The sequence below is a fragment of the Anomaloglossus baeobatrachus genome, chromosome 6 (genome assembly GCF_048569485.1).
Source record: "Anomaloglossus baeobatrachus isolate aAnoBae1 chromosome 6, aAnoBae1.hap1, whole genome shotgun sequence".
NCBI lineage: Eukaryota > Metazoa > Chordata > Amphibia > Anura > Aromobatidae > Anomaloglossus > Anomaloglossus baeobatrachus.
Window position 1 is genome coordinate 570,447,444 of NC_134358.1, and position 27,481 is coordinate 570,474,924.

At 53.8% G+C, this 27,481-nt stretch overlaps 1 protein-coding gene across 1 annotated transcript in view; it reads left to right on the forward strand.

The window, feature by feature from the left end:
- The window catches only part of PTH1R (parathyroid hormone 1 receptor), a 341,607-nt gene that overhangs the window by 215,410 nt on the left and 98,716 nt on the right, over window positions 1-27,481 (forward strand). Inside the window, exon 3 of the mRNA XM_075315851.1 lies at window positions 15,854-15,964. Coding sequence (XP_075171966.1) covers window positions 15,854-15,964 — 111 coding nt within the window. The remainder of the gene's footprint in view (window positions 1-15,853; window positions 15,965-27,481) is intronic.

Genomic DNA, 27,481 nt, shown 5'->3' on the forward strand with positions numbered 1-27,481 from the left:
AAGTGCAAGAGACACAGGAGGAAAGTGCAAGAGACACAGGAGGGGAAGTCTGCAAATAAGAGGACTCCAACACATGATTAATAGATTATTATCACAATACAAAGTGACTGAATGTGAATCCCCTCTATTCAGTGACCGCCCGTCTCCTCCATCCTCAGTATTCAGTGACCGCCCATCTCCTCCATCCTCAGTATTCAGTGACCGCCCATCTCCTTCGTCCTCAGTATTCAGTGACCGCTCGTCTCCTCCGTCCTCAGTATTCAGTGACCGCCCGTCTCCTCCGTCCTCAGTATTCAGTGACCACCCGTCTCCTCCATCCTCAGTATTCAGTGACCGCCCGTCTCCTTCGTCCTCAGTATTCAGTGACCGCCCGTCTCCTCCATCCTCAGTATTCAGTGACCGCCCATCTCCTTCGTCCTCAGTATTCAGTGACCGCCTGCCACCACCATCACTTTTTCTTGACACTTTGTAGCCCCCTATAGTTTGTGGCCCCCACTCCCTCCTCCTCCAGCTCCACCACTGCCTATGTCACCCCATAGAATACATATGAAGCACATTGTATACGCGGATTCTCTGCCATCACCTGCGGATGTGCGCGGCCCCCGCTCTCTTCATATTCAATATTGGTATTGATTAGTGGAGACGTGCACATAAATATTTATACCCCGCATCCTCCGTACATCTGCAATAATTATACTGATTAGTGAGATCACCGCGGCGACGCACTCACTGTATACAGATGTATATTACACAGTCACACCGCTAATTGTAATTATGTAGATATGGCATCTTCACCTGATGGCGGCGGTGACTCCGGGAGCGGGAGGCGAAAAGGACAAATGTATTCACCGCGAATGAAGCCATTACCCTATAATTATCCCGTTATGAATGGAGATCGGCGCCATCTCCAGGGGCCGCAGCACACAATTCCCAGCGCGCACACACTGTCCGGGCATGCTGGGGATTGTAGTCCTGATAGAGGGTTGCTCCGTGTTCATCATTTACGTTGTGTCTTTTCTGCATCACGTCACTTTTCCCATCTTTTTTATTTTCGCCATTGTCTGCGTCGTTTGTTATTTCCAAATAGTTTTAGTTAATTCATCAAAAACTTACAACATTCTTTTGCTCTCTTGTCCGCACTGTCCGGCCCACGTACTGTCCGCAATCTTCATGCTGTGGTCCGCCCCCCGTACTGTCTGCCATGGTCACGCCGTGGTCCGCCCCGGTACTGACCGCCATCTTCACGCTGTGGTCCGTCCCCCATACTGTCCGCCATCTTCATTGTGTAGTCCTCCCCCTGTACTGTCCGCCATCTTCACGCTGTGGTCTGCTCCCCGTACTGTCCGCCATCTTCATTGTGTGGTCCGACCCCTGTACTGTCTGCCATCTTCATTGTGTGGTCTGCCCCCCGTACTGTCCGCCATCTTCACACTGTGGTCCGCCCCCCGCACCGTCTGCCATCTTCACACTGTGGTCCGCCCCCCGTACTGTCCGCCATCTTCACGCTGTGGTCCGCCCCCTGTACTGTCTGCCATCTTCATTGTGTGGTCCGCCCCCCGTACTGTCCGCCATCTTCACGCTGTGGTCCGCCCCCCGTACTGTCTGCCATCTTCATTGTGTGGTCCGCCCTCCTTACTGTCTGCCATCTTCACATTGTGGTCCGCCCCCATACTGTCCGCAATCTTCATTGTGTGGTCCGCCCCCTGTACTGTTCGCCATCGTCACGCCGTGGTCCGCCCTCTGTACTGTCCGCCATCTTCATTGTGTGGTCCGCCCCCCGTACTGTCCGCCATCTTCATTGTGTGGTCCGTCCCCCGTACTGTCCGCCATCTTCACATGTGGTCCGCCCCCGTACTGTCCGCCATCTTTGTCTTCGTACAGTTACCCATAGGGAGAGGTCCCAGTTTTGCGCTTCTCTCCAGGTAGTGTCTGCAGACGTCACCAACCTGTTTTATTGCAGCCTCCAGTCCACATAAAAGGTCTCATAAAGAGGTTTAACAGGACGCGGCTCCGGGCGTCACGCGTGTGCCACAGATTACACGGAAGGCGAGATTTATGGGGAACAGGTGATGGGCGCCGGCGACCCCTGAGGTCACACAGTAAAAATGTATCCGGGACTCACTGTGTGTATACAGGCGTTATCTATATACACTGGGGTAAGAGGCGGAGGGAGGCGCAGAACGAGTCCAGCCTCACTGTGTGTATATACTGTATATATAATGGGTAGCATCCTCCATGCTATTACTCCCTGTTATCAGCCATTACTGGGGGAGGAGAGTGTAGGACAGGTGACAACAATCTATTACTCCCTGTTATCAGCCATTACTGGGGGAGGAGACTGTAGGAGAGGTGACTACAATCTATTACTCTCTGTTATCTGCCATTACTGGGGGAGGAGACTAGGACAGGTGACTACTGTGTATTACTCCCTGTTATCAGCCATTACTGGGGGAGGAGACAGTAGGACAGGTGACTACAATCTATTACTCCCTGTTATCAGCCCTTACTGGGGGAGGAGACTGTAGAACAGGTGACTACATTCTATTACTCCCTGTTATCAACCATTTCTGGGGGAGGAGACTGTAGGACAGGTGACTACTGTCTATTACTCCCTGTTATCAGCCATTACTGGGGGAGGAGACTGTAGGACAGGTGACTACTGTCTATTACTCCCTGTTATCAGCCATTTCTGAGGGAGGAGACTGTAGGAGAGGTGACTACAATCTATTACTCTCTGTTATCTGCCATTACTGGGGAGGAGACTGTAGGACAGGTGAGTACAATCTATTACTCCCTGTTATCAGCCCTTACTGGGGGAGGAGACTGTAGGACAGGTGACTACAATCTATTACTGCCTGTTATCAGCCATTACTGGGGGAGGAGACTGTAGGAGAGGTGACTACTGTCTATTACTCCCTGTTATCAGCCATTACTGGGGGAGGAGACTGTAGGTCAGGTGACTACTGTCTATTACTCCCTGTTATCAGCCATCTTGTGACTAGCTAGCGGTAGGACAGCTCTGTGTATGGTTTCTGCAGTGATTTATGACCGTACAGTCTGGTGTTAATGATGAGGGACGTGGGCGACACGGGGTCAGCTCAGTGATCAATCATTGGGTTAATCTGTTTCCAAGGTGACAGCGGTTTCCTCCTAGTGGATACATTGTATCACGCACATGTCGGCGTTGATTATAATCCGCTGATCAGTGACAGGAGACATGTGCTGTTATTGTGTCCGTACAGATAATATATAATATACAGTATACGGCAGTGACCTCCACATGTTCCTCTCTAGGAGGCCGGTGACAATGGAGCCCGTGCGCAGCTGTCAATCACTCCGGGGTCAGTGCATCCTCATTATTATATTACTGCGCCTGCTGCACGCCCAGAACCCCGGGCCCCTGGGACGGACACAACAGCGCCGTCTTCATCATATTCCGCCCACCCCCGCTGACACCGCCCGCCACCGCTGACACTGCATGCCCCCACTGACACCGCACGCCCCCGCTGACACCGCACGCCCCCGCTGACACCGCACGCCCCCGCTGACACTGCACGCCCCCGCTGACACCGCACGCCCCCGCTGACACCGCACGCCCCCGCTGACACTGCACGCCCCCCGCTGACACGGCACGCCCCCGCTGACACTGCACACCCCCACTGACACCGCACGCCCCCGCTGACACCGCACGCCCCCGCTGACACTGCACACCCCCACTGACAATGCACGCCCCCGCTCTGGCCTCGCTCACACTGGTGTATAATACGGAGGTCACAATGCCAGACGTCGCTTTCTGACCAGTGATAGCCAATGGGGCGGAGCAGACCTCGGTATATTTCTCAGGTGTGATTGGTTGGAGTAAAACATCTGGGCATATATCAGACGAGAATCACCAAAGCGAGAAGAAAAGCTCACACTCACATGAGGAAGGTCACACTCACATGAGGAAGGTCACACTCACATGAGGAAGGTCACACTCACATGAGGAAGGTCACACTCACATGAGGAAGGTCACTCAGACGGACTCCACTCAGCCATCTCTTCAGGAGCAGACACTAAACACATCATCCACCAATCAGAGGCAGAGAAATCCATCATGGCGGGATAGAAGCAAGGACGGGCCGGAGCCCCCAGTGTATGATCCTTGGGACCCTCAGCGGCCGCTGCCCCACTCAGCAGAGCTTACACTCAGGACACAGAATGTTACATTGTGTCACTCAGATAATCCTTGTCCCGATTCTCAGAGGCGCAGAGATGGACGCCCCCCCACACCTCACCCAGCGGGGGCGGCATCCCTGATGGGCTATATATTATCCTATATACTACTGACACTGGGGGGCGGAGTGTGAGCAGAGCTCGTGTGCTGAGATTGGAGGTTTTATTTCAGAAATATCTGCAAGTAAAGTTCCAGCAGTGCCCTGCTCTGTGATTGACAGCAGCTACAGAATATCTAATATGTGGGTGGGGTTTGCTCTGTGTTCCCGCCCCTGTCTGCTGCCTGGTTTTGGTAGTCACATGATAGGGGCGTGTTAGAAATGCAGCCCATACAGTGTAACAGGCAGAGGACGAGGCGGGAAAAAGAGAGCAAAACCCCATATGCCCTTCCTGTTGCACCTGTCAATCACATAGCAGCCATTGCTGGAACTTTACTTACACATATTTCTGAAATAAAACATCCAGTCTCTGAACAAAAGCTGTGTTTACATTCAGCCCCCAGCCCCGTATAGCACCGCTTCACTGTATATAGGAAAGTCCCGCTGGCTGCTTCCCTTTAAGCTGTCAGGCAGCGACAGATGCAGAGATCTCGGATCACTTCTCTGCCCAGAGGCAGGCGCTGACCGCTCCACCAAAATGCATCGAAACGGCTGCAGCTGACGCAGAATGTGGCCGGCCAGAAGTATGGACATCGAATCCTGGCGGTCACACAACTGCAGCTCTGGAGGGGACTGGAGGATAAGACATGACGTAACAGCTGAATAGTGACTGCAGCTCTGGAGGTGATTGGAGGATAAGACACAATGTAAAAGCAGAATAGTGACTGCAGCTCTGGAGGTGACTGGAGAATAAGATATGTTGTAACAGCAGAATAGTAACTGCAGCTTTGGAGGTGACAGGAGGATAAGACATGTTGTAACAGCAGAATAGTGACTGCAGCTCTGGAGGTGTTTGGAGGATAAGACACAATGTAAAAGCAGAATAGTGATCGCAGCTCTGGATGTGACTGGAGGGGTGAGACATGATGTAACAGCAGAATAATGACTGTAGCTCTGGAGGTGATTGGAGGATAAGACACAATGTAACAGCAGAATAGTGATCGCAGCTCTGGATGTGACTGGAGGGGTGAGACATGATGTAACAGCAGAATAATGACTGTAGCTCTGGAGATGACTGGAGGATAAGACACAATGTAACAGCAAAAAAGTGACTGCAGCTCTGGAGGTGACTGGAGGAAAAACACAATGTAACAGCAAAAAAGTGACTGCAGCTCTGGAGGTGACTGGAGGGGTGAGACATGATGTAACAGCAGAATAGTGATCGCAGCTCTGGATGTGACTGGAGGGGTGAGACATGATGTAACAGCAGAATAATGACTGTAGCTCTGGAGATGACTGGAGGATAAGACACAATGTAACAGCAAAAAAGTGACTGCAGCTCTGGAGGTGACTGGAGGAAAAACACAATGTAACAGTAAAAAAGTGACTGCAGCTCTGGAGGTGACTGGAGGGGTGAGACATGATGCAACAGCAGAATAATGACTGCAGCTCTGGAGGTGACTGGAGGATAAGACATGATATAACAGCAGAATAGTGACTGCAGCTCTGGAGGTGACAGGAGGATAAGACATGTTGTAACAGCAGAATAGTGACTGCAGCTCTGGAGGTGTTTGGAGGATAAGACACAATGTAAAAGCAGAATAGTGATTGCAGCTCTAGAGGTGATTGGAGGATAAGACACAATGTAACAGCAGAATAGTGATCGCAGCTCTGGATGTGACTGGAGGGGTGAGACATGATGTAACAGCAGAATAATGACTGTAGCTCTGGAGATGACTGGAGGATAAGACACAATGTAACAGCAAAAAAAGTGACTGCAGCTCTGGAGGTGACTGGAGGAAAAACACAATGTAACAGCAAAAAAGTGACTGCAGCTCTGGAGGTGACTGGAGGGGTGAGACATGATGTAACAGCAGAATAGTGACCGCAGCTCTGGAGGTGACTGGAGGGGTGAGACATGAAGTAACAGCAGAATAGTGACTGCAGCTCTGGAGGTGACTGGAGGGGTGAGACATGATGTAACAGCAGAATAGTGACTGCAGCTCTGGAGGTGACTGGAGGGGTGAGACATGATGTAACAGCAGAATAGTGACCGCAGCTCTGGAGGTGACTGGAGGGGTGAGACATGAAGTAACAGCAGAATAGTGACTGCAGCTCTGGAGGTGACTGGAGGGGTGAGACATGATGTAACAGCAGAATAGTGACCGCAGCTCTGGAGGTGACTGGAGGGGTGAGACATGATGTAACAGCAGAATAGTGACCGCAGCTCTGGAGGTGACTGGAGGGGTGAGACATGAAGTAACAGCAGAATAGTGACTGCAGCTCTGGAGGTGACTGGAGGGGTGAGACATGATGTAACAGCAGAATAGTGCCCGCAGCTCTGGAGGTGACTGGAGGGGTGAGACATGATGTAACAGCAGAATAGTGACCGCAGCTCTGGAGGTGACTGGAGTATACTATTTGCGTGTTATTTATAATCCGAGCTTCTCCGCAGTTTTCGCACATTGCTCTGCATTCAGCTGCTCCCCATCGATGTGTTCTCTTCCCATATGTTCTGGATATTTTCGGAGGTGAGGTCTAATCCCTGCCAGCGCTCTCCATCACCAAGGATGAAACCTTCCAGAAATCCTCGTCCCCCGGAGAAAAAAGCTCAGCAGGATCCGCTCATCGCACCATTAACGTCTCACACGGGGAAGTGGTCACCGGGCGCCGGAGCTAGACCCTCCGTCTGTTCTGATGTGTAGAACGCAGACAGCGACTGCGGAAAGATCCGGAACTAAGGAAAGAAACGAGGGAAGGAACAAGGGAAGAAACGAGGGAAGAAACAAAGGAAGGAACAATGGAAGAAACGAGGGGAGAAACGAGGGGAGAAACGAGGGAAGAAATGAGGGAAGAAACGAGGGAAGAAATAGGGGAAGAAACAAAGGAAGGAACGAGGGGAGAAACAAAGGAAGGAACAAGGGAAGAAACGAGGGAAGAAACGAGGGAAGAAACGAGGGGAGAAACGAGGGAAGAAACAAAGGAAGGAACAAGGGAAGAAACGAGGGGAGAAACGAGGGGAGAAACGAGGGAAGAAATGAGGGAAGAAACGAGGGAAGAAATAGGGGAAGAAACAAAGGAAGGAACGAGGGGAGAAACAAAGGAAGGAACAAGGGAAGAAATGAGGGAAGAAACAAAGGAAGGAACGAGGGAAGAAACGAGGGGAGAAACGAGGGAAGAAACAAAGGAAGGAACAAGGGAAGAAACGAGGGGAGAAACGAGGGGAGAAACGAGGGAAGAAATGAGGGAAGAAACGAGGGAAGAAATAGGTGAAGAAACAAAGGAAGGAACAAGGGAAGAAACGAGGGAAGAAACAAAGGAAGGAACGAGGGAAGGAACGAGGGAAGAAACGAGGGAAGAAACAAAGGAAGGAACAAGGGAAGAAACGAGGGGAGAAACGAGGGGAGAAACGAGGGAAGAAATGAGGGAAGAAACGAGGGAAGAAATAGGGGAAGAAACAAAGGAAGGAACGAGGGGAGAAACAAAGGAAGGAACAAGGGAAGAAACGAGGGAAGAAACGAGGGAAGAAACGAGGGGAGAAACGAGGGAAGAAACAAAGGAAGGAACAAGGGAAGAAACGAGGGGAGAAACGAGGGGAGAAACGAGGGAAGAAATGAGGGAAGAAACGAGGGAAGAAATAGGGGAAGAAACAAAGGAAGGAACGAGGGGAGAAACAAAGGAAGGAACAAGGGAAGAAATGAGGGAAGAAACAAAGGAAGGAACGAGGGAAGGAACGAGGGAAGAAACGAGGGAAGAAACGAGGGGAGAAACGAGGGAAGAAATGAGGGAAGAAATGAGGGAAGAAACGAGGGAAGAAATAGGTGAAGAAACAAAGGAAGGAACGAGGGGAGAAACAAAGGAAGGAACAAGGGAAGAAACGAGGGAAGAAACAAAGGAAGGAACGAGGGAAGGAACGAGGGAAGAAACGAGGGAAGAAACGAGGGGAGAAACGAGGGAAGAAATGAGGGAAGAAACAAAGGAAGGAACAAGGGAAGAAATTAGGGGAGAAACGAGGGAAGAAATGAGGGAAGAAACGAGGGAAGAAACGAGGGCAGAAACGAGGGAAGAAACAAAGGAAGGAACGAGGGGAGAAACGAGGGAAGAAACGAGGGAAGAAACGAGGGAAGAAATGAGGGAAGAAATGAGGGAAGAAACGAGGGAAGAAACAAAGGAAGGAACAAGGGAAGAAACGAGGGGAGAAACGAGGGAAGAAATGAGGGAAGAAACGAGGGAAGAAACAAAGGAAGGAACAAGGGAAGAAACGAGGGAAAAAATGAGGGAAGAAACGAGGGAAAAAATGAGGGAAGAAATGAAGGAAGGAACGAGAGGAGAAACGAGGGAAGAAATAGGGGAAGAAACGAGGGAAGAAATGAGGGAAGAAACAAGGGAAGAAACAAAGGAAGGAACAAGGGAAGAAACGAGGGAAAAAATGAGGGAAGAAACGAGGGAAAAAATGAGGGAAGAAACGAAGGAAGGAACGAGGGGAGAAACGAGGGGAAGAAATAGGGGAAGGAACAAAGGAAGGAATGAGGGGAGAAACGAGGGAAGAAACGAAGGAAGGAACGAGGGAAGGAACGAGGGAAGAAACGAGGGAAGAAATAGGGGAAGAAACGAAGGAAGGAACAAGGGAAGAAACGAGGGAAAAAATGAGGGAAGAAATAGGGGAAGAAACGAAGGAAGAAACGAGGTGAGAAACGAGGGAAAAAATGAGGGAAGGAACAAGGGAAGAAATGAGGGAAGAAACAAAGGAAGGAACAAGGAAAGGAACAAGGGAAGAAACAAAGGAAGGAACAAGGAAAGGAACAAGGGAAGAAATGAGGGAAGAAAAAAAGGAAGGAACAAGGGAAGGAACAAGGGAAGAAATGAGGGAAGAAACGAGGGAAGAAAAAAAGGAAGGAACAAGGGAAGGAACAAGGTAAGAAACAAAGGAAGGAACAAGGGAAGGAACAAAGGAAGAAACAAAGGAAGGAACAAGGGAAGGAACAAGGGAAGAAACGAGGGAAGAAACAAAGAAAGGAACAAGGGAAGAAACGAGGGAAGAAATAAAGGAAGAAACAAAGGAAGGAACAAGGGAAGGAACAAGGGAAGAAATGAGGGAAGAAACAAAGGAAGGAACAAAGGAATAAACAAAGGAAGGAACGAGGGAAGAAACGGTGGAAGAAACGAGGGAAGAAAGGGTGGAAGAAACGAGGGAAGAAACGGTGGAAGAAACGAGGGAAGAAAGGGTGGAAGAAACGAGGGAAGAAATGAGGGAAGAAACGAGAGAAGAAACGAGAGAAGAAACGGGAAGAAACAAGGGAAGAAACGAGAGAAGAAACGGGAAGAAACGAGGGAAGAAACAGTGGAAGAAATGGGAAGAAATGAGGGAAGAAATGGGATCAAACGAGGGAAGAAACGAGGGAAGAAACGGGAAGAAACGAGGGAAGAAACAGTGGAAGAAATGGGAAGAAATGTGGGACGAAATGGGAAGAAACAAGGGAAGAAACAGTGGAAGAAATGAGGGAAGAAACAATGGAAGAAACGATGGAAGAAACAAGGGAAGAAACGAGGGAAGAAACGAGGGAAGAAACGGTGGAAGAAATGAGGGAAGAAACAAGAACAAACGAGGGAAAAAACGGTGGAAGAAATGAGGGAAGAAACAAGAACAAACGAGGGAAAAAACGGTGGAAGAATGAGGGAAGAAACAAGAACAAACGAGGGAAGAAACGGTGGAAGAAATGAGGGAAGAAACAAGAACAAACGAGGGAAAAAACGGTGGAAGAAATGAGGGAAGAAATAGGAAGAAATGGGAAGAAATGAGGGAAGAAACGGGAAGAAACGGGAAGAAATAGTGGAAGAAACGAGGGAAGAAACTGTAGAAGAAATGGGAAGAAATGAGGGAAGAAATGGGAAGAAACGAGGGAAGAAACGCGAAGAAACGAGGGAAGAAATGGGAAGAAACGAGGGAAGAAATGGGAAGAAACGAGGGAAGAAACGAGGGAAGAAACGAGGGAAGAAACGAGGGAAGAAACTAGGGGACAAATGAGACTGGTGATGGAGAAGTAAAATACAGACTTCATAATAATAATAATATGATGTAATATTACAGCCCGTCACCAGGAGGATAATAGTAATGAGACCGCACGCCTTACATACAGCACCGGATCCTCCTCTATTGCTGCTGACAACCCTCCTGTATACATGTGCGTGAGAGGTTGTCAGAGATATGATGTAATAGTGGTGAGTGCAGAATACAGTATATAGGGGTCTTTTCACCCCGGTCTTTGTCCTGATTATTCCGGGGAGTAAACTCTCCGGGGATTAGTCTGGATCTCGCCTTTTGTTGCCGGTTCATCTCTCGGGTCTATTGCAGCCGCAACTGCGGAGGGATTGTGATGAGCGGCTCGTGGATGGGGCGCCGGCTGAATACTGATGCTCGGTGTGTGGGGTGCGGAGCTATTCCCAGCGCTCACGGCCGCCATCCTGAATGTAACCGGCTGTGGAGATCAATTTGTTCTGGAGCCACCGGGCGAGATAAGAGCATCAGTAATCTATGGACGTGCCTGTCCGCAGGGACGCCTCCGCCGTATTATACACCTCTCCACCATGGAGAAGCGTCACCTGGATTTTGTCCTGCTCAAGTGACAACTCTACAATTACCACTAATCACAAAATGCAAATCCCATCCAAAGCGGACAATGTGCGCGTCACGGTGAGGCAGAGCGTCGCTAATCAGGACGTATCGGATCTTCACGGTTCGTTATTTCAGAGTAGATGGGACTTGTATGGTCTCATTCACACCTTCACTTAAGGGAAAATACAGACCAAGTATCCAGGTCTCCGGTGACCCTCGCAGCAGCCGCCATCTGGTCCCGGTGCCCTCTCCTCACTTATCACAAAGTAAAGTGCAACACATCCTCCCGATAGTGAAGCTCCGAGAAAATTAATTAATTGCAAGAAAGATTTTATCATACGAAAATATCTTGTTACAAAGTGTGCACAAAATCATGGAGCGGTCAGCAGCCTCGCTCAGAGTTTCGCCATTATGGCTTCTTCAAAGGCCGTGATCTCCCTTCCTGTTTAAAATACCAATGTCTCTAGAGGGCACTCACACAGTCTTTACACTGTAGAAATTGTGTATTGTCATAGTCTTGGGGGTAATATTTTTGGACAGGGGGTGATTAGTTTACAACACATCTTATGCCACCTGCTTTGTGTCCTCTTTCTGATGGCTTCTGCTTGCTGCCTTCCTCCTGTGTGGTATCTTGTGCTTTCTGCAGGCGACTGTTGCCTCCTGTCGGTCACTGGTTTCCTGTCGCTTCCTGACTTCTTGTAGATGTTGTACTTTGGTGAGGTTTGAATCCATGACCCCAGTGCTGCAAAGCAACAGTGCTAACCACTGAGCCAGTGTATGAACAAACCACTGAGCCAGTGTGCACTAATGACTGAGCCCATGTGTGTATTAAAGACTGAGCCAATGGGATATATACCTATCTGTCTATATGCAGTAGGCCAATACTGTGATAGTTATATATAGATATCATCCGCAGGGATCCTTTGTGTTCCCTGTATGGTAGAGGTTAGAGTTCTGCATTATTTGCCGGAGCTTTTTTTTCCTGGAAATACTGTAACCTCACATGAAGATACGGAGGATAAGAGGAACCCGTCACATTATTATATGTTCTCTAGAAATCTGATTTCATGCTGTCGTCCTCCCCGGGGTCTTATAGTCCTGTCTGTGTCTCTATCTATTATTTATCCATCTATTATCTATCACTTCCATTGATCCTCGGACCGGGGATTATCGGCGTCTCGATGAATCCGTCCTCTTCTCAGCTGAGATTCCCACAATGTCTTCACTGATTCTACATCAATGCTTGTTCCTGGCGGCATCCGTCTCCTGCAACGTCTGATACGGGTGACACGGAACTTAATATAGACTTTTCTAGATAAATCAACCCGTGGTGGGAAACAAATAGGAACACTGAAATGGCGCTTTGCAATATATATATATATTTTTTAAATGGCCTTCACCTTGATCTTGAGGCATAGTGGCTTGATGGGTGAACACTCTGTAGGAAGATCGATCTTGTGCAGCTTAGATAGGTCCACCAGGGTCTTCTCTGCCTAGATAGGTCCATACGTTCACCAGGGTCTTCTCTGCCATGATAAGTCCACCAGGGTCTTCTCCACCTATAGGTCCACCAGGGTCTTCTCTGCCTAGATAGGTCCACCAGGGTCCTCTCTGCTTAGATACGTCCATACGTCCACCAGGGTCTTCTCTGTCATGATAAGTCCACCAGGGTCTTCTCCACCTAGATAGGTCCACCAGGGTCTTCTCCACCTAGATTTGTCCACCAGGGTCCCCTCTGCTTAGATACGTCCATACGTCCACCAGGGTCTTCTCTGCCATGATAAGTCCACCAGTGTCTTCTCCGCCTAGATAAGTCCACCAGGGTCTTTGCATAGATAGGTCCATCAGGATCTTCTCCACATAGATAGGTCCACCAGGGTCTCCTCTGCCTAGATAGTACCAACAGGGTCTTCTCTACCTAGACACGTCCACCAGGGTCTTCTCATCCTAGACCGGTCCTCTAGAGTCTTCTCCGCCTACATAAGTCTACCAGGGTCTTTGCTAGATAGGTCCACCAGTATCTTCTCCGCATAGATAGGTCAACCAGGGTCTCTTCCACCTAGGTAGGTCTACCAGGGTCTTCTGTGCCTAGATAGGTCCACCAGGGTCTTCTCCACCTAGATAGATCCTCCAGGGTCTTCTCCACCTAGATAGTTACACCAGGGTCTTCTCCACCTAGATAGGACCACCAAGGTCTTCTACGCCTAGATAGGTCCACCAGGGTCTTCCCTTCCTAGATAGGTCTACCAGGGTCTTCTCCACGTAGATAGGTCCACCACGATCTTCTCTGCCTAGATACGTTCACCAGGGTCTTCTTCACCATTATCTTGATAGTATAAAACCATCGGGTTGCTGGTCTTCCTCTTTGCCTTGTCCCTGTATTCTTCTGGCCATGATGTCCTTCTCCAGTAATTGCTCTTTTTGTATGATGAAGTTGTAGCTTGTGATTTTGCTCTGAGTGACACGTCTGGCCTGATTTGTGCCACAATTGATCTGTTTGTTCTTCTTGGTATTTATTCTCCATGGTATTGATGACCCTCTTCTCCAGCACCACATTTCGGATGTGTTTATTTATCTGTCTTGTTTATTTATCGTCAAAGTTTTGCATCCATATGTTACCACAGAAAAGACCAAACTATGTAGGAGCCGTGTCTTTATCACCAGAGTGAAATGTTCCTTGATTTGAAGACCTTGTCCAGTGACTTCATTGTTGCTTTGCCCATAGCTACTGATGGATATTCGGGGATGCCGAATCAGAATGGGGAAAAACAAATCGGGATCGGCAAGCGAACTTGACGCAGAACTTAACTCCAAACATGAACCCCATACAAGTCAATTGGGACGAGACGTTCGCGGGTGCAGACAGCTGGGGGCTGGTATTATCAGGATGGGAAGCACCATGGATAGTGGCCACCCCAGCCTAAAAATGGCAGCCTGCAGCTGCCCAAATTGCTACCTCAATTAGATGTGACAATTCCGGGCTTCATCCGGCTCATCCCGATTGCCCTGGTGCCTGGATATCAAAAACGGAGGGGACCCTACGTAATTTTTTCCCCTTTAATTTGATATCCTCCCTCTCTCATCTCCATCTGATATTTACTGTATAACTCTAGGCAGATTTTTGGGGGACTGAGGTTTGTGAACGTTTACAGAGAGAGGATCTAACATTCATCCTGAGCAGGGGTGTAACCCTCTGAACCTAGAAGGCAGGTCCCCAAAATAGACCGCACCCACTCCTCGATGTACCTGACCCCAAGCATATGAAAAACCCAACATTCCAACATGTGAAAGACCTCAGGGTAACTTCTGAGGCCGGTGGCTAAAAAAAACAACCTCAGGCACACTTGGTGCTGGCCACTCAAGCCTTTAACGTTTAGCCCATGTACGGGGATGTAGACTCACAGTGGGGGCCCCTTGGTTGTCTCCGGGGAGTAGCTGCTGGCTGAAGGAGCAATCCATAGCTAGCTGCATCAGAAACTGCAGGGACAGAACCAGGGACCAAATCAGGAGCCGAAACTGACATTGGAGAAATAGCCGAGGTCAGGCAAAGCCAAAATAGTTGACATGGGGTCAAAGTCACGAAGCATTATGCAGCAAACAATATCAGGATCCAGACAGATCAAAGGGTAAATATCACCAAAGATGTATAAAGCAAACCAGGCGAAAACTGGCAGCTAGTAGCAGACTACTGGGAGTATAAATCGGGTGTGGTGCTGCCCCATAGTCTACAGCAGGGAGATGATTGCTCCTGCAGAAGGGCTGAACTGCACACGTTTCCTGGCCGGTGCGCTCCACAACTCCCAGTGATGCCAGGATTTTCTGGACAGGTGCGGTGATCACCGAGTTCTTGCGGTGGTGTCTGGTAACAGAAGCGATATGAAGGTGCAAATACTGATATAACTCTCAGCCGGCTACCAGTTTCCTAATTTTAACTAAAGTCCGTCCGAACCCGGCGAATCCGACCTTCCACCGGTCCGCTCATCACTAATCATAAGGGTCGGCCGGGGCTGGTTCCCCTCCTCCGGTTTTCGGACCCGTCTGTACCAGCTTCGGGGGAGGGGGTGTCAATTCTCTGGGATCAGCCGTTTGGCGTCAGATATGAGCGTTTCATTACACGTGACCCGGGCACTAATGTCCTCCTCCTATCGGGGCAGCGAGCGCTGGAGACTAATATGGATCTCATTATCCGTCCTCTCCTCCTACGCAGCTCGTAAAAGTCCATTTGATTACATGGCAATAAAACATGGAGAAATTAATTTTGGAGGCTCAAACTGAGGCGCGGAGGAGAAAGCTGGTAAATGTCTGAACCGTATGAGGCTTTGACGACCATTTATGTTCCTCAAAGTTATTTTTATCCCTCTAGTGATGGAAGAATAAAAGTGAGGTGAAGACCAGATCATTATTAACATCAAAGTATCCAGAACCTCTCACTGAGCGTAAAGGGAAAGGTCTATAAGTGGAGTTATCCGTGATCAACCCATCGTCAAGTGCGGGGTCCTCCTGAGGTGGGGCAGGGGGTGGTGGCATTGAATTGGGGAGGCTCAGAGGTCATTGTCCATTATACGCAGCCCGAGCGTGAGCTGTGATGTATCGCTGTTACTACATAGTCAAGGAGCCATCTTCTGCCTGTCTCCAGGTCACCAGATCCAGGACTCCTAAGATCAAGGTTCACTCCAGATCACAGTCACAAGATCCATAATCACAAGATCTAAGATTACAAGATCCAAAGTCACAATATCCAGGGCTACAAAATCCAGAGTTACAAGATTCATAGTCCAAAGCTCAAGGGTCAGAAGATCCAAGGTCATGTCACACGTGTGGTCACTCTTCCACCAATGCCCCGGATCCCTCTCTGATGATTTCTGTAGGTCTCTGTCTGATTCCTGGTGTTGACCTCAGTAATCCTTCATCCTCTTCTCTTTTCCAGATGGCGTTTGTCAGTCCGAATGGGATGGAATCGTGTGCTGGCCCGAAGGGCAGCCCGGCAGCATGGTGTCCGTCCTGTGTCCTGAGTACATCTATGATTTCAACCATAAAGGTAAAGTACGAGGCGACTATGATACCTCTGCGCTCATGATTTAGCTCCGGTGTGAGAATGACCTTGGGACATTCTCACTCTCAGGTCTGGTCTATGACGCTTTGTGTCTGAATGATCGGCAGCTTCTCCGCCTTTTCCCCCTCATTTAAAGATCGGCGATAATCACACGACTGATGGATTGGAGCGGTGGATACAGAAGTCACACGTTCCCTTTATTATAGTATCACACTACCAGAGGAGATCTGACACTGGTGGCCCCAGCGCCGGTGTAGTGGCCTCTGTCCTGTACGGCCGATGTAGTGGCCTCTGTCCTGTACGGCCGGTGTAGTGGCCTCTGTCCTGTACGACCGATGTAGTGGCCTCTGTCCTGTATGGCCAGTGTCGTGGCCTCTGTCCTGTACGGCCGGTGTAGTGGCCTCTGTCCTGTACAGCCGATGTAGTGACCTCTGTCCTGTATGGCCGGTGTCGTGGCCTCTGTCCTGTATGGCCGGTGTAGTGGCCTCTGTCCTGTACAGCCGATGTAGTGACCTCTGTCCTGTACGGCCGATGTAGTGGCCTCTGTCCTGTACAGCCGATGTAGTGGCCTCTGTCCTGTACGGCCGGTGTAACAGCCTCTGTCCTGTACAGCCGATGTAGTGGCCTCTGTCCTGTACGGCCGGTGTAGTGGCCTCTGTCCTGTATGGCCGGTGTAACAGCCTCTGTCCTGTACGGCCGATGTAGTGGCCTCTGTCCTGTATGGCCGGTGTAACAGCCTCTGTCCTGTACGGCCGATGTAGTGACCTCTGTCCTGTACGGCCGGTGTAACAGCCTCTGTCCTGTACGGCCGGTGTAGTGGCCTCTGTCCTGTACAGCCGATGTAATGACCTCTGTCCTGTATGGCCGGTGTCGTGGCCTCTGTCCTGTATGGCCGGTGTAACAGCCTCTGTCCTGTACGGCCGGTGTAGTGGCCTCTGTCCTGTACAGCCGATGTAATGACCTCTGTCCTGTATGGCCGGTGTCGTGGCCTCTGTCCTGTACGGCCGGTGTAGTGGCCTCTGTCCTGTACGGCCGGTGTAGTGGCCTCTGTCCTGTACGGCCGATGTAGTGGCCTCTGTCCTGTACGGCCGGTGTCGTGGCCTCTGTCCTGTACGGCCGGTGTCGTGGCCTCTGTCCTGTACAGCCGATGTAGTGACCTCTGTCCTGTATGGCCGGTGTCGTGGACTCTGTCCTGTATGGCCGGTGTAACAGCCTCTGTACTGTACGGCTGATGTAGTGGCCTCTGTCCTGTACGGCCGGTGTCGTGGCCTCTGTCCTGTACGGCCGGTGTCGTGGCCTCTGTCCTGTACGGCCGGTGTAACAGCCTCTGTCCTGTACAGCCGATGTATCGACCTCTGTCCTGTACGGCCGGTGTCGTGGCCTCTGTCCTGTACGGCCGGTGTCGTAACCTCTGTCCTGTACGGCCGGTGTAGTGACCTCTGTCCTGTACGGCCGGTGTAGTGACCTCTGTCCTGTACGGCCGGTGTAGTGGCCTCTGTCCTGTATGGCCGGTGTAGTGACCTCTGTCCTGTACGGCCGATATAGTTGCCTCTGTCCTGTACGGCCGGTTTAGTGGCCTCTGTCCTGTACGGCCGATGCAGTGACCTCTGTCCTGTACGGCCGGTGTATTGGCCTCTGTCCTGTACGGCCGGTGTATTGGCCTCTGTCCTGTACGGCCGGTGTAACAGCCTCTGTCCTGTACAGCCTATGTATCGACCTCTGTCCTGTACGGCCGGTGTCGTGGCCTCTGTCCTGTACGGCCGGTGTCGTAACCTCTGTCCTGTACGGCCGGTGTAGTGACCTCTGTCCTGTACGGCCGGTGTAGTGACCTCTGTCCTGTACGGCCGGTGTAGTGGCCTCTGTCCTGTATGGCCGGTGTAGTGACCTCTCTCCTGTACGGCCGATATAGTTGCCTCTGTCCTGTACAGCCGGTGTAGTGGCCTCTGTCCTGTATGGCCGATGTAGTGGCCTCTGTCCTGTACGGCCGGTGTCGTGACCTCTGTCCTGTACGACCAGTGTAGTGGCCTCTGTCCTGTACGGCCGGTGTCGTGTCCTCTGTCCTGTATGGCCGGTGTAGTAGCCTCTGTCCTGTACAGCTGGTGTAGTGGCCTCTGTCCTGTACGGCCGATGTAGTGACCTCTGTCCTGTACGGCCGGTGTCGTGGCCGGTGTCGTGACCGGTGTCGTGACCTCTGTCCTGTACGGCCGATGTAGTGACCTCTGTCCTGTACGGTCTGTGTCGTAGCCTCTGTCCTGTACGGCCGATGTAGTGACCTCTGTCCTGGACGGCCGGTGTCGTGGCCTCTGTCCTGTACGGCCGATGTAGTGACCTCTGTCCTGTACGGCCTGTGTCGTGGCCTCTGTCCTGTACGGCCGATGTAGTGGCCTCTGTCCTGTACGGCCGGTGTATTGGCCTCTGTCCTGTACGGCCGGTGTAACAGCCTCTGTCCTGTACAGTCGATGTATCGACCTCTGTCCTGTACGGCCGGTGTCGTGGCCTCTGTCCTGTACGGCCGGTGTCGTAACCTCTGTCCTGTACGGCCGGTGTAGTGACCTCTGTCCTGTACGGCCAGCGTAGTGACCTCTGTCCTGTACGGCCGGTGTAGTGGCCTCTGTCCTGTATGGCCGGTGTAGTGACCTCTCTCCTGTACGGCCGATATAGTTGCCTCTGTCCTGTACAGCCGGTGTAGTGGCCTCTGTCCTGTACGGCCGATGTAGTGGCCTCTGTCCTGTACGGCCGGTGTCGTGACCTCTGTCCTGTACGACCAGTGTAGTGGCCTCTGTCCTGTACGGCCGGTGTCGTGGCCTCTGTCCTGTATGGCCGGTGTAGTAGCCTCTGTCCTGTACAGCTGGTGTAGTGGCCTCTGTCCTGTACGGCCGATGTAGTGACCTCTGTCCTGTACGGCCGGTGTCGTGGCCGGTGTCGTGACCGGTGTTGTGACCTCTGTCCTGTACGGCCGATGTAGTGACCTCTGTCCTGTACGGTCTGTGTCGTGGCCTCTGTCCTGTACGGCCGATGTAGTGACCTCTGTCCTGTACGGCCGGTGTCGTGGCCTCTGTCCTGTACGGCCGATGTAGTGACCTCTGTCCTGTACGGCCTGTGTCGTGGCCTCTGTCCTGTACGGCCGATGTAGTGACCTCTGTCCTGTACGGCCGATATAGTTGCCTCTGTCCTGTACGGCCGGTGTAGTGGCCTCTGTCCTGTACAGCCGATGTAATGACCTCTGTCCTGTATGGCCGGTGTCGTGGCCTCTGTCCTGTATGGCCGGTGTAACAGCCTCTGTCCTGTACGGCCGGTGTAGTGGCCTCTGTCCTGTACAGCCGATGTAATGACCTCTGTCCTGTATGGCCGGTGTCGTGGCCTCTGTCCTGTACGGCCGGTGTAGTGGCCTCTCTCCTGTACGGCCGGTGTAGTGGCCTCTGTCCTGTACGGCCAATGTAGTAACCTCTGTCCTGTACGGCCGGTGTCGTGGCCTCTGTCCTGTACGGCCGGTGTCGTGGCCTCTGTCCTGTACAGCCGATGTAGTGACCTCTGTCCTGTATGGCCGGTGTCGTGGCCTCTGTCCTGTATGGCCGGTGTAACAGCCTCTGTACTGTACGGCCGGTGTAGTGGCCTCTGTCCTGTACGGCCGATGTAGTGGCCTCTGTCCTGTACGGCCGGTGTCGTGGCCTCTGTCCTGTACGGCCGGTGTCGTGGCCTCTGTCCTGTACGGCCGGTGTCGTGGCCTCTGTCCTGTACGGCCGGTGTCGTAACCTCTGTCCTGTACGGCCTGTGTCGTGGCCTCTGTCCTGTACGGCCGATGTAGTTACCTCTGTCCTGTATGGCCGATATAGTTGCCTCTGTCCTGTACGGCCGGTGTAGTGGCCTCTGTCCTGTACGGCCGATGTAGTGACCTCTGTCCTGTACTGCCGGTGTCGTGGCCTCTGTCCTGTATGGCCGGTGTAGTGGCCTCTGTCCTGTACGGCCGGTGTAACAGCCTCTGTCCTGTACAGCCGATGTATCGACCTCTGTCCTGTACGGCCGGTGTCGTGGCCTCTGTCCTGTACGGCCGGTGTCGTAACCTCTGTCCTGTACGGCCGGTGTAGTGACCTCTGTCCTGTACGGCCGGTGTAGTGACCTCTGTCCTGTACGGCCGGTGTAGTGGCCTCTGTCCTGTATGGCCGGTGTAGTGGCCTCTGTCCTGTACGGCCGATGTAGTGGCCTCTGTCCTGTACGGCCGGAGTCGTGACCTCTGTCCTGTACGACCAGTGTAGTGGCCTCTGTCCTGTACGGCCGGTGTCGTGGCCTCTGTCCTGTACGGCCGGAGTCGTGGCCTCTGTCCTGTACGGCCGATGTAGTGGCCTCTGTCCTGTACGGCCGGTGTAGTAGCCTCTGTCCTGTACAGCTGGTGTAATGGCCTCTGTCCTGTACGGCCGATGTAGTGACCTCTGTCCTGTACGGCCGGTGTCGTGGCCGGTGTCGTGACCGGTGTCGTGACCTCTGTCCTGTACGGCCGATGTAGTGACCTCTGTCCTGTACGGCCGGTGTCGTGACCTCTGTCCTGTACGGCCGATGTAGTGACCTCTGTCCTGTACGGCCTGTGTCGTGGCCTCTGTCCTGTACGGCCGATGTAGTGACCTCTGTCTTGAACGGCCGGTGTAGTGGCCTCTGTCCTGTATGGCCGGTGTAGTGGCCTTTGTCCTGTACGGCTGGTGTCGTGGCCTCTGTCCTGTACAGCCGATGTTGTGGCCTCTGTCCTGTACGGCCGGTGTCGTGGCCTCTGTCCTGTACGGCCGGTATTGTGGCCTCTGTCCTGTACATCCGATGTGGCCTCTGTCCTGTACGGCTGTTATCGTGGCCTCTGTCCTGTACGGCCGGTGTTGTGGCCTCTGTCCTGTACGGCCGGTGTCGTGGCCTCTGTCCTGTACGGCCGGTGTAGTGACCTCTGTCCTGTATGGCCGATGTAGTGACCTCTGTCCTGTACGGCCGGTGTCGTGGCCTCTGTCCTGTACGGCCGGTGTAGTGACCTCTGTCCTGTACGGCCGGTGTAGAGACCTCTGTCCTGTACGGCCGGTGTCGTGGCCGGTGTCATGACCGGTGTCGTGACCTCTGTCCTGTACGGCCGATGTAGTGACCTCTGTTCTGTACGGCCTGTGTCGTGGCCTCTGTCCTGTACGGCCGATGTAGTGACATCTGTCCTGTACGGCCGGTGTCGTGGCCTCTGTCCTGTACGGCCGATGTAGTGACCTGTGTCCTGTACGGCCGATGTAGTGACCTCTGTCTTGTACGGTTGGTGTAGTGGCCTTTGTCCTGTACGGCTGGTGTCGTGACCTCTGTCCTGTACGGCCGATGTAGTGACCTCTGTCCTGTACGGCCGATGTAGTGACCTCTGTCTTGTACGGTTGCTGTAGTGGCCTTTGTCCTGTACGGCCGGTGTCGTGGCCTCTGTCCTGTACGGCCGATGTAGTGACCTCTGTCTTGTACGGTTGGTGTAGTGGCCTTTGACCTGTACGGCTGGTGTCGTGGCCTCTGTCCTGTACAGCCGATGTTGTGGCCTCTGTCCTGTACGGCCGGTGTCGTGGCCTCTGTCCTGTACGGCCGGTGTCGTGGCCTCTGTCCTGTACGGCCGGTATTGTGGCCTCTGTCCTGTACAGCCGATGTTGTGGCCTCTGTCCTGTACGGCTGTTATCGTGGCCTCTGTCCTGTACGGCCGGTGTTGTGGCCTCTGTCCTGTACGGCCAGTGTCGTGGCCTCTGTCCTGTACGGCCGGTGTCGTGGCCTCTGTCCTGTACGGCCGGTATTGTGGCCTCTGTCCTGTACAGCCGATGTAATGACCTCTGTCCTGTATGGCCGGTGTCGTGGCCTCTGTCCTGTACGGCCGGTGTAGTGGCCTCTGTCCTGTACGGCCGGTGTAGTGGCCTCTGTCCTGTACGGCCGATGTAGTGGCCTCTGTCCTGTACGGCCGGTGTCGTGGCCTCTGTCCTGTACGGCCGGTGTCGTGGCCTCTGTCCTGTACAGCCGATGTAGTGACCTCTGTCCTGTATGGCCGGTGTCGTGGCCTCTGTCCTGTATGGCCGGTGTAACAGCCTCTGTACTGTACGGCCGGTGTAGTGGCCTCTGTCCTGTACGGCCGATGTAGTGGCCTCTGTCCTGTACGGCCGGTGTCGTGGCCTCTGTCCTGTACGGCCGGTGTCGTGGCCTCTGTCCTGTACGGCCGGTGTAACAGCCTCTGTCCTGTACAGCCGATGTATCGACCTCTGTCCTGTACGGCCGGTGTCGTGGCCTCTGTCCTGTACGGCCGGTGTCGTAACCTCTGTCCTGTACGGCCTGTGTCGTGGCCTCTGTCCTGTACGGCCGATGTAGTTACCTCTGTCCTGTACGGCCGATATAGTTGCCTCTGTCCTGTACGGCCGGTGTAGTGGCCTCTGTCCTGTACGGCCGATGTAGTGACCTCTGTCCTGTACGGCCGGTGTCGTGGCCTCTGTCCTGTATGGCCGGTGTAGTGGCCTCTGTCCTGTACGGCCGGTGTAACAGCCTCTGTCCTGTACAGCCGATGTATCGACCTCTGTCCTGTACGGCCGGTGTCGTGGCCTCTGTCCTGTACGGCCGGTGTCGTAACCTCTGTCCTGTACGGCCGGTGTAGTGACCTCTGTCCTGTACGGCCGGTGTAGTGACCTCTGTCCTGTATGGCCAGTGTAGTGGCCTGTGTCCTGTACGGCCGGTGTAGTGACCTCTGTCCTGTACGGCCGGTGTAGTGACCTTTGTCCTGTACGGCCGGTGTAGTGGCCTCTGTCCTGTACGGCCGATGTAGTGGCCTCTGTCCTGTACGGCCGGAGTCGTGGCCTCTGTCCTGTACGGCCGATGTAGTGGCCTCTGTCCTGTACGGCCGGTGTAGTAGCCTCTGTCCTGTACAGCTGGTGTAATGGCCTCTGTCCTGTACGGCCGATGTAGTGACCTCTGTCCTGTACGGCCGGTGTCGTGGCCGGTGTCGTGACCGGTGTCGTGACCTCTGTCCTGTACGGCCGATGTAGTGACCTCTGTCCTGTACGGCCGGTGTCGTGACCTCTGTCCTGTACGGCCGATGTAGTGACCTCTGTCCTGTACGGCCTGTGTCGTGGCCTCTGTCCTGTACGGCCGATGTAGTGACCTCTGTCTTGTACGGCCGGTGTAGTGGCCTCTGTCCTGTATGGCCGGTGTAGTGGCCTTTGTCCTGTACGGCTGGTGTTGTGGCCTCTGTCCTGTACAGCCGATGTTGTGGCCTCTGTCCTGTACGGCCGGTGTCGTGGCCTCTGTCCTGTACGGCCGGTATTGTGGCCTCTGTCCTGTACAGCCGATGTGGCCTCTGTCCTGTACGGCTGTTATCGTGGCCTCTGTCCTGTACGGCCGGTGTTGTGGCCTCTGTCCTGTACGGCCGGTGTCGTGGCCTCTGTCCTGTACGGCCGGTGTAGTGACCTCTGTCCTGTATGGCCGATGTAGTGACCTCTATCCTGTACGGCCGGTGTCGTGGCCTCTGTCCTGTACGACCGGTGTCGTGGCCTCTGTCCTGTACGGCCGGTGTAGTGACCTCTGTCCTGTACGGCCGGTGTAGTGACCTCTGTCCTGTACGGCCAGTGTAGTGGCCTCTGTCCTGTATGGCCAGTGTAGTGGCCTCTGTCCTGTACGGCCAGTGTAGTGACCTCTGTCCTGTACGGCCGGTGTAGTGACCTCTGTCCTGTACGGCCGATATAGTTGCCTCTGTCCTGTACGGCCGGTGTAGTGGCCTCTGTCCTGTACGGCCGATGTAGTGACCTCTGTGCTGTACGGCCGGTGTCGTGGCCTCTGTCCTGTACAGCTGGTGTAGTGGCCTCTGTCCTGTACGGCCGATGTAGTGACCTCTGTCCTGTACGGCCGGTGTCGTGGCCGGTGTCATGACCGGTGTCGTGACCTCTGTCCTGTACGGCCGATGTAGTGACCTCTTTTCTGTACGGCCTGTGTCGTGGCCTCTGTCCTGTACGGCCGATGTAGTGACCTCTGTCCTGTACGGCCGGTGTCGTGGCCTCTGTCGTGTACGGCCGATGTAGTGACCTGTGTCCTGTACGGCCGATGTAGTGACCTCTGTCTTGTACGGTTAGTGTAGTGGCCTTTGTCCTGTACGGCTGGTGTCGTGACCTCTGTCCTGTACGGCCGATGTAGTGACCTCTGTCCTGTACGGCCGATGTAGTGACCTCTGTCTTGTACGTTTGGTGTAGTGGCCTTTGTCCTGTACGGCCGGTGTCGTGGCCTCTGTCCTGTACGGCCGATGTAGTGACCTCTGTCTTGTACGGTTGGTGTAGTGGCCTTTGACCTGTACGGCTGGTGTCGTGGCCTCTGTCCTGTACAGCCGATGTTGTGGCCTCTGTCCTGTACAGCCGATGTTGTGGCCTCTGTCCTGTACGGCTGTTATCGTGGCCTCTGTCCTGTACGGCCGGTGTTGTGGCCTCTGTCCTGTACGGCCGGTGTCGTGGCCTCTGTCCTGTACGGCTGGTGTCGTGGCCTCTGTCCTGTACGGCCGGTATTGTGGCCTCTGTCCTGTACAGCCGATGTAATGACCTCTGTCCTGTATGGCCGGTGTCGTGGCCTCTGTCCTGTACGGCCGGTGTAGTGGCCTCTGTCCTGTACGGCCGGTGTAGTGGCCTCTGTCCTGTACGGCCGATGTAGTGGCCTCTGTCCTGTACGGCCGATGTAGTGGCCTCTGTCCTGTACGGCCGATGTAGTGGCCTCTGTCCTGTACGGCCGGTGTCGTGGCCTCTGTCCTGTACGGCCGGTGTCGTGGCCTCTGTCCTGTACAGCCGATGTAGTGACCTCTGTCCTGTATGGCCGGTGTCGTGGCCTCTGTCCTGTATGGCCGGTGTAACAGCCTCTGTACTGTACGGCCGGTGTAGTGGCCTCTGTCCTGTACGGCCGATGTAGTGGCCTCTGTCCTGTACGGCCGGTGTCGTGGCCTTTGTCCTGTACGGCCGGTGTCGTGGCCTCTGTCCTGTACGGCCGGTGTAACAGCCTCTGTCCTGTACAGCCGATGTATCGACCTCTGTCCTGTACGGCCGGTGTCGTGGCCTCTGTCCTGTACGGCCGGTGTCGTAACCTCTGTCCTGTACGGCCTGTGTCGTGGCCTCTGTCCTGTACGGCCGATGTAGTTACCTCTGTCCTGTACGGCCGGTGTAGTGGCCTCTGTCCTGTATGGCCGATGTAGTGACCTCTGTCCTGTACGGCCGGTGTCGTGGCCTGTGTCCTGTACGGCCGGTGTAGTGGCCTCTGTCCTGTACGGCCGGTGTTACAGCCTCTGTCCTGTACAGCCGATGTATCGACCTCTGTCCTGTACGGCCGGTGTTGTGGCCTCTGTCCTGTACGGCCGGTGTCGTAACCTCTGTCCTGTACGGCCGGTGTAGTGACCTCTGTCCTGTACGGCCGGTGTAGTGACCTCTGTCCTGTACGGCCGGTGTAGTAGCCTCTGTCCTGTACAGCTGGTGTAGTGGCCTCTGTCCTGTACGGCCGATGTAGTGACCTCTGTCCTGTACGGCCGGTGTCGTGGCCGGTGTCGTGACCGGTGTCGTGACCTCTGTCCTGTACGGCCGATGTAGTGACCTCTGTCCTGTACGGCCGGTGTCGTGACCTCTGTCCTGTACGGCCGATGTAGTGACCTCTGTCCTGTACGGCCTGTGTCGTGGCCTCTGTCTTGTACGGCCGATGTAGTGACCTCTGTCTTGTACGGCCGGTGTAGTGGCCTCTGTCCTGTATGGCCGGTGTAGTGGCCTTTGTCCTGTACGGCTGGTGTCGTGGCCTTTTTCCTGTACAGCCGATGTTGTGGCCTCTGTCCTGTACGGCCGGTGTCGTGGCCTCTGTCCTGTACGGCCGGTATTGTGGCCTCTGTCCTGTACAGCCGATGTGGCCTCTGTCCGGTACGGCTGTTATCGTGGCCTCTTTCCTGTACGGCCGGTGTCGTGGCCTCTGTCCTGTACAACCGTTGTAGTGGCCTCTGTCCTGTACGGCCGGTGTAGTGACCTCTGTCCTGTACGGCCGGTGTAGTGACCTCTGTCCTGTACGGCCAGTGTAGTGGCCTCTGTCCTGTATGGCCAGTGTAGTGGCCTCTGTCCTGTACGGCCGGTGTAGTGACCTCTGTCCTGTACGGCCGGTGTAGTGACCTCTGTCCTGTACGGCCGATATAGTTGCCTCTGTCCTGTACGGCCGGTGTAGTGGCCTCTGTCCTGTATGGCCGATGTAGTGACCTCTGTGCTGTACGGCCGGTGTCGTGGCCTCTGTCCTGTACGGCCGGTGTAGTGGCCTCTGTCCTGTACGGCCGGTGTAGTAGCCTCTGTCCTGTACAGCTGGTGTAGTGGCCTCTGTCCTGTACGGCCGATGTAGTGACCTCTGTCCTGTACGGCCGGTGTCGTGGCCGGTGTCATGACCGGTGTCGTGACCTCTGTCCTGTACGGCTGGTGTCGTGGCCTCTGTCCTGTACGGCTGGTGTAGTGACCTCTGTTCTGTACAGCCTGTGTCGTGGCCTCTGTCCTGTACGGCCGATGTAGTGACCTCTGTCCTGTACGGCCGGTGTCGTGACCTCTGTCCTGTACGGCCGATGTAGTGACCTGTGTCCTGTACGGCCGATGTAGTGACCTCTGTCTTGTACGGTTGGTGTAGTGGCCTTTGTCCTGTACGGCTGGTGTCGTGACCTCTGTCCTGTACGGCCGATATAGTGACCTCTGTCCTGTACGGCCGATGTAGTGACCTCTGTCTTGTACGGTTGGTGTAGTGGCCTTTGTCCTGTATGGCCGGTGTCGTGGCCTCTGTCCTGTACGGCCGATGTAGTGACCTCTGTCTTGTACGGTTGGTGTAGTGGCCTTTGTCCTGTACGGCTGGTGTCGTGGCCTCTGTCCTGTACAGCCGATGTTGTGGCCTCTGTCCTGTATTGCCGGTGTCGTGGCCTCTGTCCTGTACGGCCGGTGTCGTGGCCTCTGTCCTGTACGGCCGGTATTGTGGCCTCTGTCCTGTACAGCCGATGTTGTGGCCTCTGTCCTGTACGGCTGTTATCGTGGTCTCTGTCCTGTACGGACGGTGTTGTGGCCTCTGTCCTGTACGGCCGGTGTCGTGGCCTCTGTCCTGTACGGCCGGTGTCGTGGCCTCTGTCCTGTACGGCCGGTATTGTGGCCTCTGTCCTGTACAGCCGATGTTGTGGCCTCTGTCCTGTACGGCTGTTATCGTGGCCTCTGTCCTGTACGGCCGGTGTTGTGGCCTCTGTCCTGTACGGCCGGTGTCGTGGCCTCTGTCCTGTTCGGCCGGTGTAGTGACCTCTGTCCTGTACGGCCGATGTAGTGACCTCTGTCCTGTACGGCCGGTGTCGTGGCCTCTGTCCTGTACGGCCGGTGTCGTGACCTTTGTCCTGTACGGCCGGTGTAGTGACCTCTGTCCTGTACGGCCAGTGTCATGGCCTCTGTCCTGTACGGCCGGTGTTGTGGCCTCTGTCCTGTACGGCTGGTGTCGTGGCCTCTGTCCTGTACGGCTGTTATCGTG